The sequence below is a fragment of the Geospiza fortis genome, unplaced genomic scaffold (assembly GCF_000277835.1).
Source record: "Geospiza fortis unplaced genomic scaffold, GeoFor_1.0 scaffold443, whole genome shotgun sequence".
NCBI classification, from domain to species: Eukaryota; Metazoa; Chordata; class Aves; order Passeriformes; family Thraupidae; genus Geospiza; species Geospiza fortis.
This window is the reverse complement of record NW_005054335.1, coordinates 3,020,583-3,036,926: the sequence shown is the minus strand read 5'-3', so window position 1 is coordinate 3,036,926 and position 16,344 is coordinate 3,020,583. Positions and strand designations below refer to the sequence as shown.

The window sequence follows — 16,344 nt, the reverse complement described above, 5'->3', positions numbered from 1 at the left end:
GGGCGGCCCCGGGCCCTGCCACAGTGTAGCACAGCCATGCTTGGGGCAGCTGCCCTCAGGTCACTTGTGTTGGTGTGTGCCCTGTGCTCAGCAGGCTGTGGGTGGGCTTTTCCATCTCCTGTCATTGCAACAGGTTTTACAAACCGCTGCTCTTACACAAACTGTTCTCACTGTAGAAACTGACGTGGCCTAGTGAGCCCCTATGAATGCTTTTTAGAAGAGAAGCATTAACTTTATCATGTCCCACTGTCCCCAGAGCTATGAACAATGATCTTTTCATATTGTTTTTTTCCCAAATATTACACCTTAAGGGGGTAATAGAAAGGTTGTAGAAACCAAACCCCCTCCAGTGAGCAAGAGACTCAGATCTTCCCTAGATTTGGTAGCTCAGAGCCCCATCCAACATGACCTTGAATGTTTACATGTATTGAAAGGTCACAATAAGGTCTCCCTGGAGCATTCTCTTCTCTAGGCTGAACAACCCCAACTCTCTCAGCCTGTCCTCAAAGGAGACCTGTTCCATCTCTGATCATCCTGGTGGCCCTCCTCTGGACTTGCTCCAACAGGTTGATGTCCTTCCTGTGCTGGGGACCCCAGAGCTGGATGCAGCACTGCAGGTGGGGTCTCATGAGAGCAGAGGGGCAGAATCACCTCTCTTGCCCTGCTGGCCACACTGCTTTGGATATAATTGGCTTTCTGGGCTGCAGGTGCACATTGATGGGTCATATAGAGCCTGTCATCCAGCAGCACCCCCAAGTCCTTCTCAGCAGGGCTGCTCTCAGGCCCTTCATCCTACATTTACCCATTAACAGTTATTTTGCCTACAGAAATTCTGACTCTCGGAGATGCTGCTGAAGGAGATGACCAAACAGGATGCTGTTTGCTTGTGGCCAGAAGAGCAGAAGCATTTACAGTTGTTTTGTGAAATTTGTAGCAGTGACTTGGGCTGAGCCACATGTGAGGAAAGTTCAAAAAGGAGATAAATGCATAATACATCATAAGTGGGTGTTGGGTTGCAGTGTAGGAGCTGTGGCAAGATGCTTGTGTGTATTATTGTAACCATGCAATGGCTTGTTAGAGTGGTCCATGGACTCTTGAGTAGCTCAGGATTGGTAGGATAGATCACTTACTGTTTTACTGCCTTTGCCAACAAAAGAACTAAGGCTTATAAAAAACAACCCCAAAATAAACCTGTGGTAGTTCTTGAAGCAGCTAAGTTGTGAATCTCCTAATGGTCTATGGTATTTGAGGAAGTTTTAACAAGTTCTTGAAAGAAAAAGTCAGCTAGGAATTACTCAACAGCCCAGAAAGTAGTATGATTAGATATTAGTTAGAGAATGTAAAGACACAGTCGAAAGGACAAGCATTTGGAAACAGCTTCAAGGAAATGCCTCACAAAGAAATTTACTGTGCAAACAGAAACTAAGTTTAAGACATTTGGCTTCTAGATAAATTGACCAGTGTTGTAGAAGGAACGATAACTTTGAGTAATTCAGGACCAGTTACATGATGTGGCACAACGTTGTCCCTTGCTCTTTCACACAGGTAGCATAATTCGTTGCATGAGGCGTCTAGAAGAACTGCTTCGGCAGATGTGCCAGGCTGCAAAAGCCATTGGGAACACAGAACTGGAAAATAAGTTTGCAGAGGGTATGTACTTCACTTTCACAGTACATTAAGCAATTTTAGAAGGAAAAGTGATGGGGGAAGGGACTGCACAGATTGTGAGGACTGAAGGTGAATAGTTTTGTAATGCAAACTTCTCATGTTGACATCGTGGTAAACAGCACCATTGCTGTTGTATTTCCAGATAACATCTTTATTACAAAGTCTGACTTAAAGGGTGGCTAAAAATGGATGTAAAATGACTTCCATTTAATAACCTGTAACATGCTTATAACTGTTCTTTAACTAGTGGTTGTGGCAGTTAAGACTCTTCAATATTAATTTTTTTTTCCTTCTTAATAGGGATTACAAAAATCAAGAGAGATATTGTGTTTGCTGCAAGCCTTTACCTGTAACAGCAGATGTCTTCCAGAAACTATACTGACATGATGGAACAAATTCATCAGTGTCACATGTGGCTTCCATATCAAGTAATTCCTTTTAATGGTGTTTACTTAAACCACAGTTGATTCAACAAGGCATGTACAAACAGCAGTGTATGTAATATAACTTGTTACAGTTTTCAATAAAAATTTACAATTGTAATAGCTTTCTTTTAAGCAAGAGCTTGAACCAACAGAAATTTAAAGTTTAGATGTACAATAACTGTGGTAGATATTATTATATACAGGTGAAGTGAGCATCCAAGAGCAGCAGCAGTCCCTTAAAGGCAATTACTTATATTACAGAGTTAGACTTGTGAAATTGTTTTCATTCAGCAATATAGGTGATAGGGGTCATTCTTCATGGTTGATGATTGCTGCCAAAGTGATTTCCATTTGTTGGAGTCTCATGTAGGGTTGTATGGGAATCTTCTTTTGGTTGAAATGTACATCCTCTCACTTTGAAGAAGTCTGACACATACACAACCTAAGTGAACAAATCAGTGTTAACCGTTAATCAGTGTTAAATTATTCCTGCACTCACAAGTCTTTGAAACAAGGGCTCTGCAGCAGGCAAATTCTATGATCAAAACTAATAAAAAGCTTCATCAGTTTAAAACATTAGAAAATGGCAGGGAAGTCTTGTACAAAATTCAGATATCTGTTCTTTCAATAGCTTTTTCACCTTGCCATTGACTATTTAGCCACTGATGGTTTAAGCCAAATTTAAGGCTTGTGCTAACTGCCTGCCTTACCAGGCACTGCTTCATTACAACAGCCAATGTTTTCTCTGTAATTTAGGTGGAACAGAACAGGAGACATGGTGCTTTAGCTGGGCCCAGCATCTCTAAGGCCAGCTCTACCTATGTAGTCCTTTCCTGCAGTCTTTTAAACATACCACCTCACTTCTTCACAGCTAGGAGACATCTCCCTCACTATGAGACAGGTGGTTGATCCAATTCTGCAGCTTGCTGTCTTCCACTGCTCATTTCACAAAGTCCCATAGCAGATGTGCTGGGCACAGTGCTACCTGGAGTGCAATAAGTGAGAGCCTCACATTCTCCTTTCCCTTCCTGTATTATGTCTTCCCCTCCCACTAAAACCCTGAGAACTGCAGAACACTTGAATGTCCATGGCAGAAGAAACAATCTCCCACCACGCTGGCAGCTGGCTGATGATCCAGCACACTGCTTCAGCCACAGACCAGGGGAGTTTCAGCTTCCACTTAATGCCAGATTCCCTCAGTTCAATTTAGTGATCTATTTACAGTTGCTGTGCTGCTATGCTCTAACCTCAGCTTGCTGGTTTTGGAGAGGAACTCATCAGTTCTTTCAGATAAGAGTCTGAGGGTGGTGGTTGGTGCTAGTGTATATTTTTTAAAATAATTTCCTGACCTTTCAACTCTACTCTCTGTAATGCTACTTTCTACTCTTTCTTGTATTACCAAGCACCTTCTGAATCATCCAACATCCTTGACTAAACTTGTTTTCCCTAATAAAAGTGTGCTCACCTCTTTGATCTCTGATGTTTCTTACTCTCTGTACTGTTTCTTTGAAAAAGGGGTAGGATTATGCCAACATGTTGCCATTTAGTAACAGCTAATGCAGCCTGTATGATTTCTCAGAGCTGCTCCAAGATTTGATTATTGATTGCAATTAGTAGACAGCTTTGTCTTGAACCCTTCTGAGAAAGCTGACAAAGCATTTATTGTGGAGGTGGTTCTTCCCAGCTGAGCCTCAGTTCTTGATAACTGAATCCTTCAGTAAGACCTCAGTTTGTTCCCACTGATCCAGAAGTCCTAATTTATCTATGGATGAATTAGCCATTGCACTCTGGTGATACCCAGTACAATTGTTGTCACTAAGTCAGCTGGACCTGCTGTGACGAGTTTAGGCAAGTGTCTGTTTCCTGGGATAACTTTATCCTCATCAGTACAGCCAAGCTTCACAGGTTCCTTGTTGTGAACACATTTTCAGTACTAGGGAATGCACACAAGAAACGGTGAAGGGCTTTAGTTTCCCATCAGACTGAAAAAAAACCACTGTGTAAGGTGGCAAAGGCAGAGACTTTGGTGCTGTACTTATTCAATGCCTTTTCCCCCCCCATTTACTTTATAAAACTTACTTTATAAAACACACTTTATATTATGTTCTCTGCTATTGTACTTCAGATTTCAAATGTGGCTAGAAGCAAAAAGCTTGATGTATATAGAGAGGCCTTGGTTTGCAGTTACCATTTCCATCTTGGTTATTTGAAAATCTCTTGAGCAGAGACAATGTCATGTTGTCCAATGGCTAAAACTACCATTTACCTCATTGGCCTGGCCTCACTCCCCAAAGTACTGTTGCTACAACCAGTTCAAGGAGTTGTTTCCCTGTTTCAGCAATTTCTGAAGCATTAGAAATACAGGTTTGCTTTCCTGTGAACACAGCCTGCAATTTTTTAGGTCCATTTCATAAAAGCAGCATTCACACTCACCCACCCCCTCAGGAATTACTTACAATGAGCACAGCTACCACTGCGCCCTGGATAAGTCCGGTTAAAACATCACTCCAGTGATGCTTGTAGTCAGAAACACGTGAGAGACCCACATAGATAGATGCAGCAATAAGACCAAACTGTAAAGTAGGACGTACAAGTCTTGCCCAGTCTCCTTTCATTCTTGCCTGAAGATAAAGCTGAAAGAAAAAGAGAAACAAAATGCAGAAAGCACAGATACAGTAAAATTGTGTTGGGTCTTTTCAAAGAGCTGATTGAAATTTTATTGAAATAATATTCACAGCTGTTCTAGGTGCTATAGTTATACTCTTAAGGCTGCCAAGCCAGGGTTTGATAGTTTTGGACTTTAATTTATATATCACACCATCATATTGTTCCATTTGTACCAATGTGACAAATGAGTATTTTCAGGATAAAGGTCCTGGTAATACTAGAGCCACTTAAGGCTCAAAAAGAATCCAGTGGAAGTCAAACCAGTATTTTACTCCTGCATGAACTACAGGTAAGCCTTAGATAGAAGATAGTTTACATTTACTATACATAGAGTTGACAAGTTTTTAAACTTCATTCTCAATTCTAGTCACCTTTAGTATGATCAACTTTTAGCATAGCATTGTAGCTGTAGCTAAGTATCAGAACCAACTTGATGTAACGATAGCATTTCTCAGTTATCACTGGTATATTTCACTGAGCTGTGTTCCTCACCCTTTTCAGCTGCATATTAACCACACTGCCACTCTGGTGGATATTTGAAGTTCCCATGTATTTTCCCTCCCCTCAGGTCTGCTTTTGTTGTGTATAGCTATGTTTTTGATGTATTATCTCCATTTTGCAGTATTTATTACTTTCCAATCTAATCCAAGACCCCGCCTCTGTTTCTTCTGTGGTGTGTCTAGGATCTGTCTGTCCACATCTGTCTAGCTCTCTAGTTTCTCCAAATTTCTGTTAACATAATTGAATTTATTCTGAAACTTAATCCTATCGCCAAAGAAAGCACCGTAGTTACTGCATTCACTAACAATACATTTGGAAGTTATATTTAACATTTCAAGTATATCTTCTCAGAGACACTTAGAAACTTCAGGCCAAGGACAAAACCTTAGCTGACAGTCTTGAGAAATGTAGAAACCAACACACAAGCATCAGGCACCAAGGCAGCACACCAAACTCCTGGTAAAACCCTCCACTGCCAACTTCAAAAGACATGGCTAACAGAGGAGCAGTACATTTACCATGTAAATACAGGCACAGAGAAGACACTGTAGATGCAGAGGTGATACTTTCCAAAGTTAAACATTTGGGGAATGTTTCTCTTAGTAACTTACATCATAATTTTGGCCTGCTGACATTTTCAGCTATAAATGGAGCATCAAAAACATCAACCCTATCCATAAACAGTTTTCTTTAATAGTAAGGTCAGGGTAGAATCAGACTGTAAAGAAGCTACAGCTAAGACTAAACTGAAAAATAATTTTTCCCCTTCAAATTGGTGGGCACTGCATATTTCTGTGGGCCTCAAACTCACCACTAGGGAAAATACAGTTTAGCCACTTCAGAAATTACCTGTCACACCAAGTTATTTTAACAAAAGGTGTTTTAATGGACTTACTATGATACTGCTTCTGGATTTACCAACAGTAGAACAGAACACTACAAAGTGCCTGATGGAGCAGAGGAAGGTCCCAGGAGCATATGCTGGTAGCCTGAAGAGCAGGCTGATGATTTAATACTGGCTGGTTAAAATACCTTGCTGCAATGAAGTTTTTTTTTCCATATAAACATTTTTGGAAGTTTGCAAAGGGTGTATAGCCACAGTAGGAAAAAAAAAGGTTATGCAACCCTTTTGCAGATATGTGAGAAAATAGGTTTACTTATGAGCACAAGAAGAAAATGGGGCAAGGCATGTAAATGCCAACTTGGAAGGATGTCAGCTCAGTGCACTGAATGATCAATAAAGCAGTCTTTGCCCTTAGGCAAATTCTTTCTGCTTGAGAAAGCATCAGGCAAGAAATTTGGATTTGACATCTATGTGAAAGCTTGATTTCTGTACTTTGAGAGTAATCTCCCATCATGTTCTATCAGCTGCAGAGCAGAGCATAAGCAGCTGGCTATAGACATCACAAATTCTAGATGATTCTTCACACCATCAGCTCCTCTATCTGTACAGGAAACGGCCAAAGGTCTTTTCGCACCTTCTATAGCAAATAGATTCACAGTGTTCTAAAACCAGGCGTGAGAAGGGTGAGAAATGATACCACAGATCAGTCTTAGGCTGACTGATCACTGCTGTGTTTAATTTCAGAAATAGCAACTGTCATTCTGGTTACAGTTTGGTTTGGGTTTTTGTTGGTTTTTTTTGGTTTTTTTTGTTAAGTTGAAAATAATTGCTTATTAACCATCTGCTGCTGCAGGAGTGTCGGGGCGTCTGCACAGTGGGGACGGGCAGAGATGACAGATGTCTGAAGCCAAAGAGCTAAGAGAGTAAGTAAGTAAGTAAGAGCTAAGAGAGCAAAGTTCCCATTACAATACAATAAATCATCTTCTCTGTTGAATATTCTGATTCTCACTAACCAATCTAGTACAAGATACAAATCCTATAGCATTTACATACAGCCTATAAGAATCACTATATTACCATACTGTGCTACATTTTAAACCCTAAAAACTCCTCCTTGGACCCCTTCTGCCAAGCTGGCAGGGTCTGCTCTGACCCTTGGACCTGCCTGCAAGCAGAGGGAATTGTTTCATCAAAAGGGGATTACCTTCAGCAGCCACACCATTGTTTTCCCGTTGTTCAGTAACTAAGGGGTCTCAAAGGTTGCCTTCATTTCAATCTCGCTTATAGTTTCTATATTCTCAAAATCTTTTGCCAGGCAATCATATTTATAAGGCTTTCCTGTTCCATCCTCCCCAACATGCTGCAATAGCAAATGCCATGTTATTTTTAAGCCGGTAGTTTCAAACTGATGCTGCTTTTAACAGGCTCTGAGTTGTGCTACCCTGCCAAGCTTCTTCCCACTACTGTGACTTGCTCTTAGAAAGACAACAGCAATGTCTGGCTGCAACAGGCCATCAGGTCCACGAAGAAAAATACACCAGCCAAGGAGAGGAGGATCTTTTGCTGATGATTCATTAAATGTAAATCAAGGTTAACACTGGAAGTATTCAAAAATTTCCTTTATATAGTATTAGCCCTTATGTAGAATTAAATGCACAATATGGAGATGTCCTAGCTCCATGCTGCATTAAATCTTGCTACTATTTTGACTCTGTTGACTAACAGAGTACAATAGCTTCATGCTATTTACAGAACCTCCTCCTTTATGGCATACCTCAGGTTCCTTTGTTCCCCTTTGAAGTCATAGGATAGCCTTAGAGAAAGAAACCAGAAGCAAATCCCTGTCTCCCCACCCAAGCTTCTTTTCTAGAAAGGAATAAGTATATAAGAAAAACTTCTGATCTGTAGAAGTTTTTCTAGAAGTTTTTTCCTGTGGCTTTTTGTAGAAGCCACAGGAACTTTAGGAAAGCTCACCTGGTAATACTACTGAAATGCCTCCTACCAGCATTTCCCAAATTGCTGAGGACAAATTTGTGAGCCTATGAACACAGCAGAAGCATCCCAAGCTGCTCTGGTAGTGGCCCACTCCTGTCAGCATTTTGACCATGCCAGCTTCCCTCCACACTGTTCTGAGCATTCTGATCCTTCAGCAGTTGTCTTTTAGCTATGCTCCATTGCTCTCCATTCCCCCATCCTGCTGCCTCTTGTGTTTGCTTCGTTCATTCCTTTTAAAAGTGCAAAGAGATTTCACAAGACTTCTTTTTAATGGGATTAAATAATCTTGAGGTTTTTTTCCCTACTAGTTTACTCCATAATGAAAATATGTCCTCTATGCCACACACATCCTGAACACAAATTTCTTCTTAATCTATGGTCTAGTACTTCATTTCTAAAAATACAGACAAGCAATGAAGACAAACTCACAGCTACTTTGTGGCTTCTTGCAAGAAGCCACAGACATGAATGGAAGGGTCTCTGCAACTGGAGAATTATTTGCTACTCCACATTTCTAGCATGGCTTTTGAGCATTTGCTCTTTCAACAGAGCAGTATTAATTTACATAAACACATGCCTACCTAATTTGGAAATACAGTGATTTGTGTTTCCTACATGGACTTCGGGAGGTGCAACCATGTGGCTTCACAAGGAAACTTCCTAACAGCTAATATGATTCTTCTTCACTTTAAGGGCACAAAATTCTTTTAGATCTACCAAAACCTACTCAGTTCACCAACCAAAATTATATTTCAGATATTTAGTTTCAATACCTAATACTCCTTGGTTATTTTCATTCAATACCTTCTCCTATTTTTTTCAAAACCCAATTATACAGAAATTCTGCACTGCAAAATAAATTTGCCTGTTAAGGTATGGGAAATCCTCCCGCACTTGTTCAAGAATGGATGTCAAAAGGAAGAAATTTGGAGAGGGGAGGGATTGTGGTGGTGTTCCCCCACCAAGTAATAGTACTACTTGTACCAACTGATTTTTTCTGATACTTTTCAAAAACAGATTTTCTCCTGATACCAGAAGGCCCCAGTAATTGCACTTCCTACAGAGGTCTTGTCCTAAAGAACAGAAGCAATGCACACCTTCCCTTTAGAGATATACCTATTTTCACTCTTATTTCTGTCTCTCCAACCCTAAGGGAATCACAGCATCATTAACTTAACAGCAGAACAGTGAGGAAACAGCTTCCAAGAGAGAAAATTCCCCTGTGACACAGAGAAATGAAAACGCTTCTCAGTTTGTCCAAGTGCAAGTAGTGAGACTCTGGAGACAAAACAAAGGTGCAGAAAGTCACCTTTGTCATTTCTCGTGAAATAAATCCCTACTTTGAGAGACCTCAGTAGCTGCTACAAGTTTAGAAGCGAGCAAGTAAATGGCATGTACTTTACTTAGCTTAGCATTTACTATTAGTCATGTCTGTCTTTGTGGTATCTGCCTGAGCAGTACAGAAGAGCCCTATGGCATTGCTGTCTAGGAGGCACAAAATACTGCTGTGGTTACAGTCAGTATTTGGAGCCATTACTGGCACTGTTAGGAAAGCTCATACTTCAAAGCAAGTCTGCTGACCCAAAAAGTCCCAAGAGCCACAAACCATAGGGATTCTTCCCAAACCAAGAAGCTCTGATTTAGGAATGCTTAAGCACACTCAAGTCCATGTACACAAGTATGTGGTTTGCTTTTGGATTTCGGAGGTGGAGGGAGTAGATATGGAGCCACTGTGTATAGGTGGTTTTGTTAATGAGGCAGGGGTGGAAGGAAGCGAAAGCACAGGAGGCACCAGTGTTTTGAAGTCTTCACAAAAACAGCCTTTGCACTAATATGAAAGGATGGGGCAAAATTTTTCAGAAGGCTGGGATTAGGCATTAACAGCTGAGACTCCAGGCACATTTGTAAAATAGGAAAATTTCATTTTTACGCATATCCTAAGGATGTCCTTACAGGAGACAATACCTCCTTGCTAAGACTGTGAAGTCTTCAGTTAGGAAGCTGAGAAGATGCACAGAGTGGCAGAGTAACTATTCACCCTCCAATTCCATCAGTAAATACACACTGTAGCCTTTCCTTGAGGAGAGGGCAGTGCAGCAGTCACACTACAACACACTTGCACCAGACACAGTTTGCATCTGAGCATCTTTGATAAAAGCCCTGTTGAAGATTGCAACTGCAAGATGTTTTCAATTACCATCTGTATGGCAGATTACCTTTTGTCAAGTGGGCAGTTTGCCTTATCTCTCTCTTTGAATGACCACATTCACACCTCCCTCGGGAGGGGACCTCTGCTGATAACAGACTATTGAATATCAGTGCATGACTGAGAAGAACTATAACATCCCATTGTGAGATGCTCCGCCCAGAGGGAGGAGCCAAGCATTGCTACCCAGATACAACCCAGTGGTTTTGAGACACCAGCGCAGCTTTTCTCCACGGGATTCCCCAGAGAAACAGCAGCTGCCTCTTCTTCCCCTGGATCTTCAGAGGAAGACTACATCCTTCTATACAGATCCCCCTCGCTCCAACAGAACCACACCTGATACTTCAGGAAGACTGCAGCCACATTTCCAACTGGATTGCTACCAACATCCCACAGGGTGTCAGGTTGGGTTCTGACTCTGTCACTGTTGTTCCAGTGTACTGCATTGTTTTATTTTATTATTTTTTTCCCTTCCCTATTAAAGAACTGTTATTTCCTGCTCCCATATTTTTGCCTGCAGGCCCCTTAATTTAAAATTTATAGCAATTCGGAGGGGTGGGGAAGGTTTACATTCTCCATTTCAGGAGAGGCTCCTGCCTTCCTTAGCAGACTGCTATCTTTCCAAACCAAGACAAGCCCGTATTAAAATATGGTCCTCCAAGAGAATGGACAAGCTGAGACATTCAGGCTAGATTCTTGTATAATGTTATAAAGCAACTGAAACCAAACATTTAGACAGATACACAGGGATAAGTGATACAGGTAAGTGATCTGCCATCCTTGTCATAGTCCTGTTCAGCAATCCAGACACCTCTTCCCTGCTCAGACTAGGCAACAGCAGCGAGAAAGGCTCCCTTCAGAGATTTTCAAAGCCTTCTCTTACATCTATAAATGTTTTCAGAATAGCTCTTCCCTTTCTGCTTGTTATGGGAAACTTGAGAGATGTCTTCATATAAAAGCCAGTTTGCATAAATGCCATTACTCAAATAGCTTTTATAAGAGTTATTCATCATATTTCAACTAGTACAAACACTGGAATTCAAGGAAATACAAGAAATCCAGTAAGCAGTTTAAAAATTGCAGTTCTGAGCACAAAAGAGCCACAATATGTGTGTCATATACAATCTTACATTTATGCAAATATTACATAGAAGTGCAACAGCTTATTTTGTACCTGGAAGAACTGCATCTATGAATAAACACAAAGCTGTAGGCATCAGCCAACAAGACACCGCCTGCAAACCAGAAATGTGGATAATGTCTCTCCCATGTACTTTTAAACACAGCGGGCTCACATCCAAACAGAAAACTGTATTCTAAAAGGAATACAGAGCCGTAGAAGAATTCATGAGTCATTCATGAGCTGGGCTTCTAAAAAAAAAATTAAAGGAATTAAAAAAAAAAAAAAGGCAACTTAGACTTTGATGCCTGTCAATACATTTTGCTTTTTTAATGAGATCACCTCCTTTTCATAAATACATATTTATGACCCTGGTCAATCTGCATTATTATATGTCTTTTGTTTTATTTTGATTGGGCAGAAAATAAGAAAGAAAGAAGCAACAGTTCAGAATTAGTTCTTCTCCTTCCAGTGAGTGAAAAAGATACAGGTCGGCAGTGCCTTCAGGGTGGGAGTGTGCCTGAGCTGCTGTTCAAAGGGATGGTATATCCCTATTACTCTCACCGTATCTGTCTTCGCTGTGTTAGCTCTGATGTTTGAACAGCCCTGCAGGGAACTGATCTGTGGGAGAGCTGAACTGGGCAGGAAATGGCTAAACCAGCAAGAAAAGGCAGAATATGTACTAGTCAGGGCTCTTTAAGATAGCTGCATTCTGCTGTCAACGGCAACTGATGTGCAAAAGCTGCCTCCTAAGCAATGGGCATTAATTCCTGTTACTAGTAACAGCTCAGCTTTCAATTCAATATCAACACTGTAATCAATCTGTTCTAAACAAATACTACTTGTCCAGTGAGCAATGGGGTCATTTTGGGTTTTAATCCTCCAGCCTCAATTTGGCTGTACATTGCCAAAATAATTTCACATTGACATAATTTTTACTGTAGAGCAGGATAAACAGTAACATTTTATTCTGTTGCAAATTGGAATACAACACTTACCGCTTTTCTGATAGATAAAAACTGCTGGAAGTTAGTACTTTAACATTTACTAGAAGAACTAGAGCACTGCAATGTATTGCTTTCAGCTCAGTCCTAGAGGAGCCAGTTCACAATATTGGAATTACTAGTGGCCCTAACTTCCAAGCAAACCACGGAGAAATCAGGTTCTTTTGTTTCCTTACCATAAAAAGTCTAAATAACAATATTAAAAGAATATTAGGAGCACATACCAGTAGAAGCATGAGTGCTTCCATACTTGAGCCTTGCAGCATGACCAGTTACCCTTTATTTTTTCATCTGCTGAAAGTAAGGTACTTGATACTATGCACAGCTACAGCCAAACAAAGCATTTTCTGTAACACATGTGTTTTCATTAGTTTTGGAAGACTAGTCCTCAACTTTCATGTGGGCAAGAACACAATAAAGACAGTTCTGTAGCTCTAGTTTTTCAAAAGCATTTGCAAAAGTGAAGAAATAGGTGCTGTGCAAACAGACATAGCTAAAATACTGTGTTAAAGACTCTTGTTTGAATACTGTTTCACTCAACCTCCCATACCAATTAAAATCAGTTTGAGAGTTTGAGAGCAGAGGTTGACTGGCACATTTGGGAGCACTGAGTACCAAAAGCAGCCTAAAGCCTGTTTTCACTTGTGTTTATCTTATGATCTCTCTGCAAAAGAAGGCTGTCAGTCCCAGCCACTGAAACACCAGTTACCCTCCTCTTCTCATCTGTAATTCCATGTGACCTTGGATACATAAAGTGTTCCCAATGACTTGCAGGAGAGCCACTCAAGTTACATTGTGCAAGATTCATCATCCCTTTTTGTCCCAAGTCTAAGCAGCACAAACACGCTGCCATCCCCAGAATAGCAGTGCCTCTTGGCTGGGTTTGTGTAGCTCTATTCTTCATCCTGGGATAGGCGCCGGCAGGGAAGTGCCCAGGCCAGCCACAGCCAAAACTGATTCTGTTACAGAAACATAATCCTCAGGGCCACACCCACTTCTGCCAACTGTTCTCACTACCGATGGCCGCATGCATTTAGTACTTTAATTTAAAATAACTTTTTAAACATACTTAACTTGAAAAGTCAAAGCAAAAACTGCCTGCAGCATCCCCCTCCTCTAGGGCCAAGGGGCTAGTTTGGTCACATGGACACTGGTAGAAGAGCTGTTCTACTACACTTGCTCTCCCATTTCCAAACCAGGATTAAACAGTTCTGATTCAGGAGTGGTCATGCCAGCTGTTTAATTGTGGAAAAAAAGGAGGAGCATCAGGAGAGGACAACACAGATAATTTGGGATCCATCATCTGTTATTAGGTCACTGGACTCCCACATACTGTTGCGGTCAAACTCCCTCTAGCCTGCACACAAAGCTGCTGTTGGCAGAAGCTCTTACCCCAGAGATAACAGCTCTGCCTGGACCCAAACTAACCCATCTAGCTCTGCCAAATGAGTCTCAAATTCATTCTCCACCATAGCTTCCTAGACTGACAGACTGCAAGAAGGTCTTTTTCTGGGGTTTCACTAATTCTATGTTAGGAAACATAAGAAACTTAACTTTAACCTGGGAGTGGGCTGAAAACCCAAGCTTTAAATTTGTCTAGCTAGACACAACAGCTTTTTACAGGTGCAATGACCTCTGGGCTGTGAGAGCAACAAATTATGTATACTGCTGCTTATTTAAACAGATGGATAATATAAACTATTTAACATTTCCATGCAACAAAGAGTTAAAGTAGAGAATTTGATGACTAATACAGTGAGTGGTGTTTCCATGTGTGGCCCCTGCTATGAGATGGAACATGCAGCATAGGATTATGTTCAGAATTGCAGTTTTTTCTCCTGATACCAGCAAAGCCCTGCAGTCAGGACTCAAATAATTTTGGCAATCTCCTGGCAAGCAGAAGAAAGGAATACTCCTTAGCATAATTCGGACTCTTGAAGAAATCCAAATGCTTGCCAAGTCAAAAAGGTCATAGAATCACAGAATTGTTTAGGTTGGAAAAGAGCCTTGAGATCATTTGAGTTCAACTGTTAACTCAGCACTGCCAAGTCCAGCACTCATTTATGTCCCCGGGTGTCACATCCACACTTCTCTTAACTACTTCCAGGGATGGCAATTCCACCATTTCCCAGAAGTAGCCTGGTCCAATAGTTGACAATCTTTTCCAAGTACTCCCATCCTGTTGCTGGCTGCCTAGGACCCCATCTGGCTACAACCTCCTTTGAGGCAGTTGTAGAGTTGTAAGGTCACCCCTGAGCCTCCTTTTCTGCAGGCTGAACCCCCAGCTCCCTCAGCTGCTCCTCCGAGGACTGGTTCTCTGTAGAGTCATGGATTCACCTGACACAGCACACGCATTCAGCAGCTACCTTTTAAGAGCACACTTTCTGCAGTACACACCAACACACACACACACACACACACACACACACACACACACACACCAGACTCCTCCAGCTGCCCCAGAAAGCAGTATGCCAGTGTCCAGTTATCATTAACACAGCCTCTGGGTAATGGCACACGCTAACAGCCTGTCCTGCTGGTGACTCAGCCCGTGGCTGCAGAACGGGTGCAGGGCACAGATGAAGCCAGCATCAGAGTTCAGAAAACGAACAAGGCATCAAGTGCTGCAGGTTTGGCTTGGAGCCAGCAGCAGCACTCAGCCTTGCCACATGGGCAAGTGTGTGTGTGTGTTTTCTTCACCTTCCTGCACTAGCTGTCCTTCTGAAGACATCTGAACTCGATTTGGTTTCTTGGTATGCTCTAAGGCTATGCTAATCAGCAAAACAAAAACAGGAGCCATTAACCTTCTTCAGATGTCCCTACAATGGCCTCACGGCAGTTTCTATGAATAATAAATAATCTTATTACCAGACAGAAGGAAGTAGAAGTCTAATCTCCACAAAGCCTCTTATTTTTACTGGGCAATATGGCTCAGCCAAAGACAAAAAATGGGTGCAGAAACAGACAGGGCTCTGGAAACTCACTGACTAATTAATGGAAAACAAACTGATCTACAATGAAACACTTCCTGTTCAAATATCATCTTAGAAGAGTTAAAGCCATTTGTAACCCTCTAGTTTAAGGATGCTACTAAGCAAAGCCATGTTTTGCAGTTACTACAGAACTGAGTGAACAGAAGGACAGCTCTGAGCACAGCAAGTGTCTGAACCAGGACAGACACAAGGACAGGATTTATGGTATTTTGATGTAGCATGCATAGGAAGGGTTTGATTTGCACTGACTTGCCACCTACCCATGTGGGAGGTTGCCAAGAATCAAACTCAAAGCCCCAAAACAGCTAAGGTTCATAATTTCCTCTTCAAGAATTTCCAGACAAGCTCTTTGCATGGATTCAAAAGAATATGCCACAGGCACTCCAGAAAGCATTATTCAAGCCACATGAAGTTAGTAACTTCAAAATAAAGAACTCTTTACTTTCTTGCCAAAGGCTGAATTTTTTCCAAGCCCGGTAGGTTAACTAAACAAGGTCTTAACTCCAGGCTGTTCAAGACATCTTCTACTGTCTTGTATGCATCTAGAGAGTTGTATTACCTAATGCGACCCATTACCTTCAATTAATAGTTGAGAATTCTCCTGACCACCACCATTTACCCAGGCTGCAGAAGAACATGCCTTACACACATGGGACAGAGGTAAACGCTCAGACAGCTCCAGATCTCTGACAGACATCTGTAATCCAGCCAGTATGAATTATAAACAATACACATTGCTACACACCTACCAAGTTTTTTCTTATCTCCAGGTTTGTCCTTCTGTGAGATTTAAATATCACGTTATCATGATATTTCACAAAACCATGTGAAAAGATGTTGGATGAGAAGGGTCTGACTGAGCCCAGAGGGGCAAGTCAGTATTAGGGTGCTCTCTGTATAGCAGAAATTGCTTCCCTGTAC

General features: G+C 41.4%; 2 protein-coding genes across 2 annotated transcripts in view; one reads left to right on the top strand and one right to left on the bottom strand.

Moving 5' to 3' along the window:
- MTREX (Mtr4 exosome RNA helicase) overlaps positions 1 to 3,566 on the top strand; it is a 45,456-nt gene extending 41,890 nt beyond the window's left edge. Inside the window, exons 27-28 of the mRNA XM_014307403.2 lie at positions 1,546 to 1,650; positions 1,969 to 3,566. Of these exons, the coding sequence (XP_014162878.1) occupies positions 1,546 to 1,650; positions 1,969 to 2,021 (158 nt within the window). The 3' untranslated portion in view covers positions 2,022 to 3,566. The remainder of the gene's footprint in view (positions 1 to 1,545; positions 1,651 to 1,968) is intronic.
- The window catches only part of PLPP1 (phospholipid phosphatase 1), a 63,307-nt gene continuing 49,048 nt past the window's right edge, over positions 2,086 to 16,344 (bottom strand). The window contains exons 5-6 of the mRNA XM_031057827.1: positions 4,550 to 4,726; positions 2,086 to 2,535 (exon numbers count right to left, since the gene is read on the bottom strand). Of these exons, the coding sequence (XP_030913687.1) occupies positions 2,410 to 2,535; positions 4,550 to 4,726 (303 nt within the window). The 3' untranslated portion in view covers positions 2,086 to 2,409. The remainder of the gene's footprint in view (positions 2,536 to 4,549; positions 4,727 to 16,344) is intronic.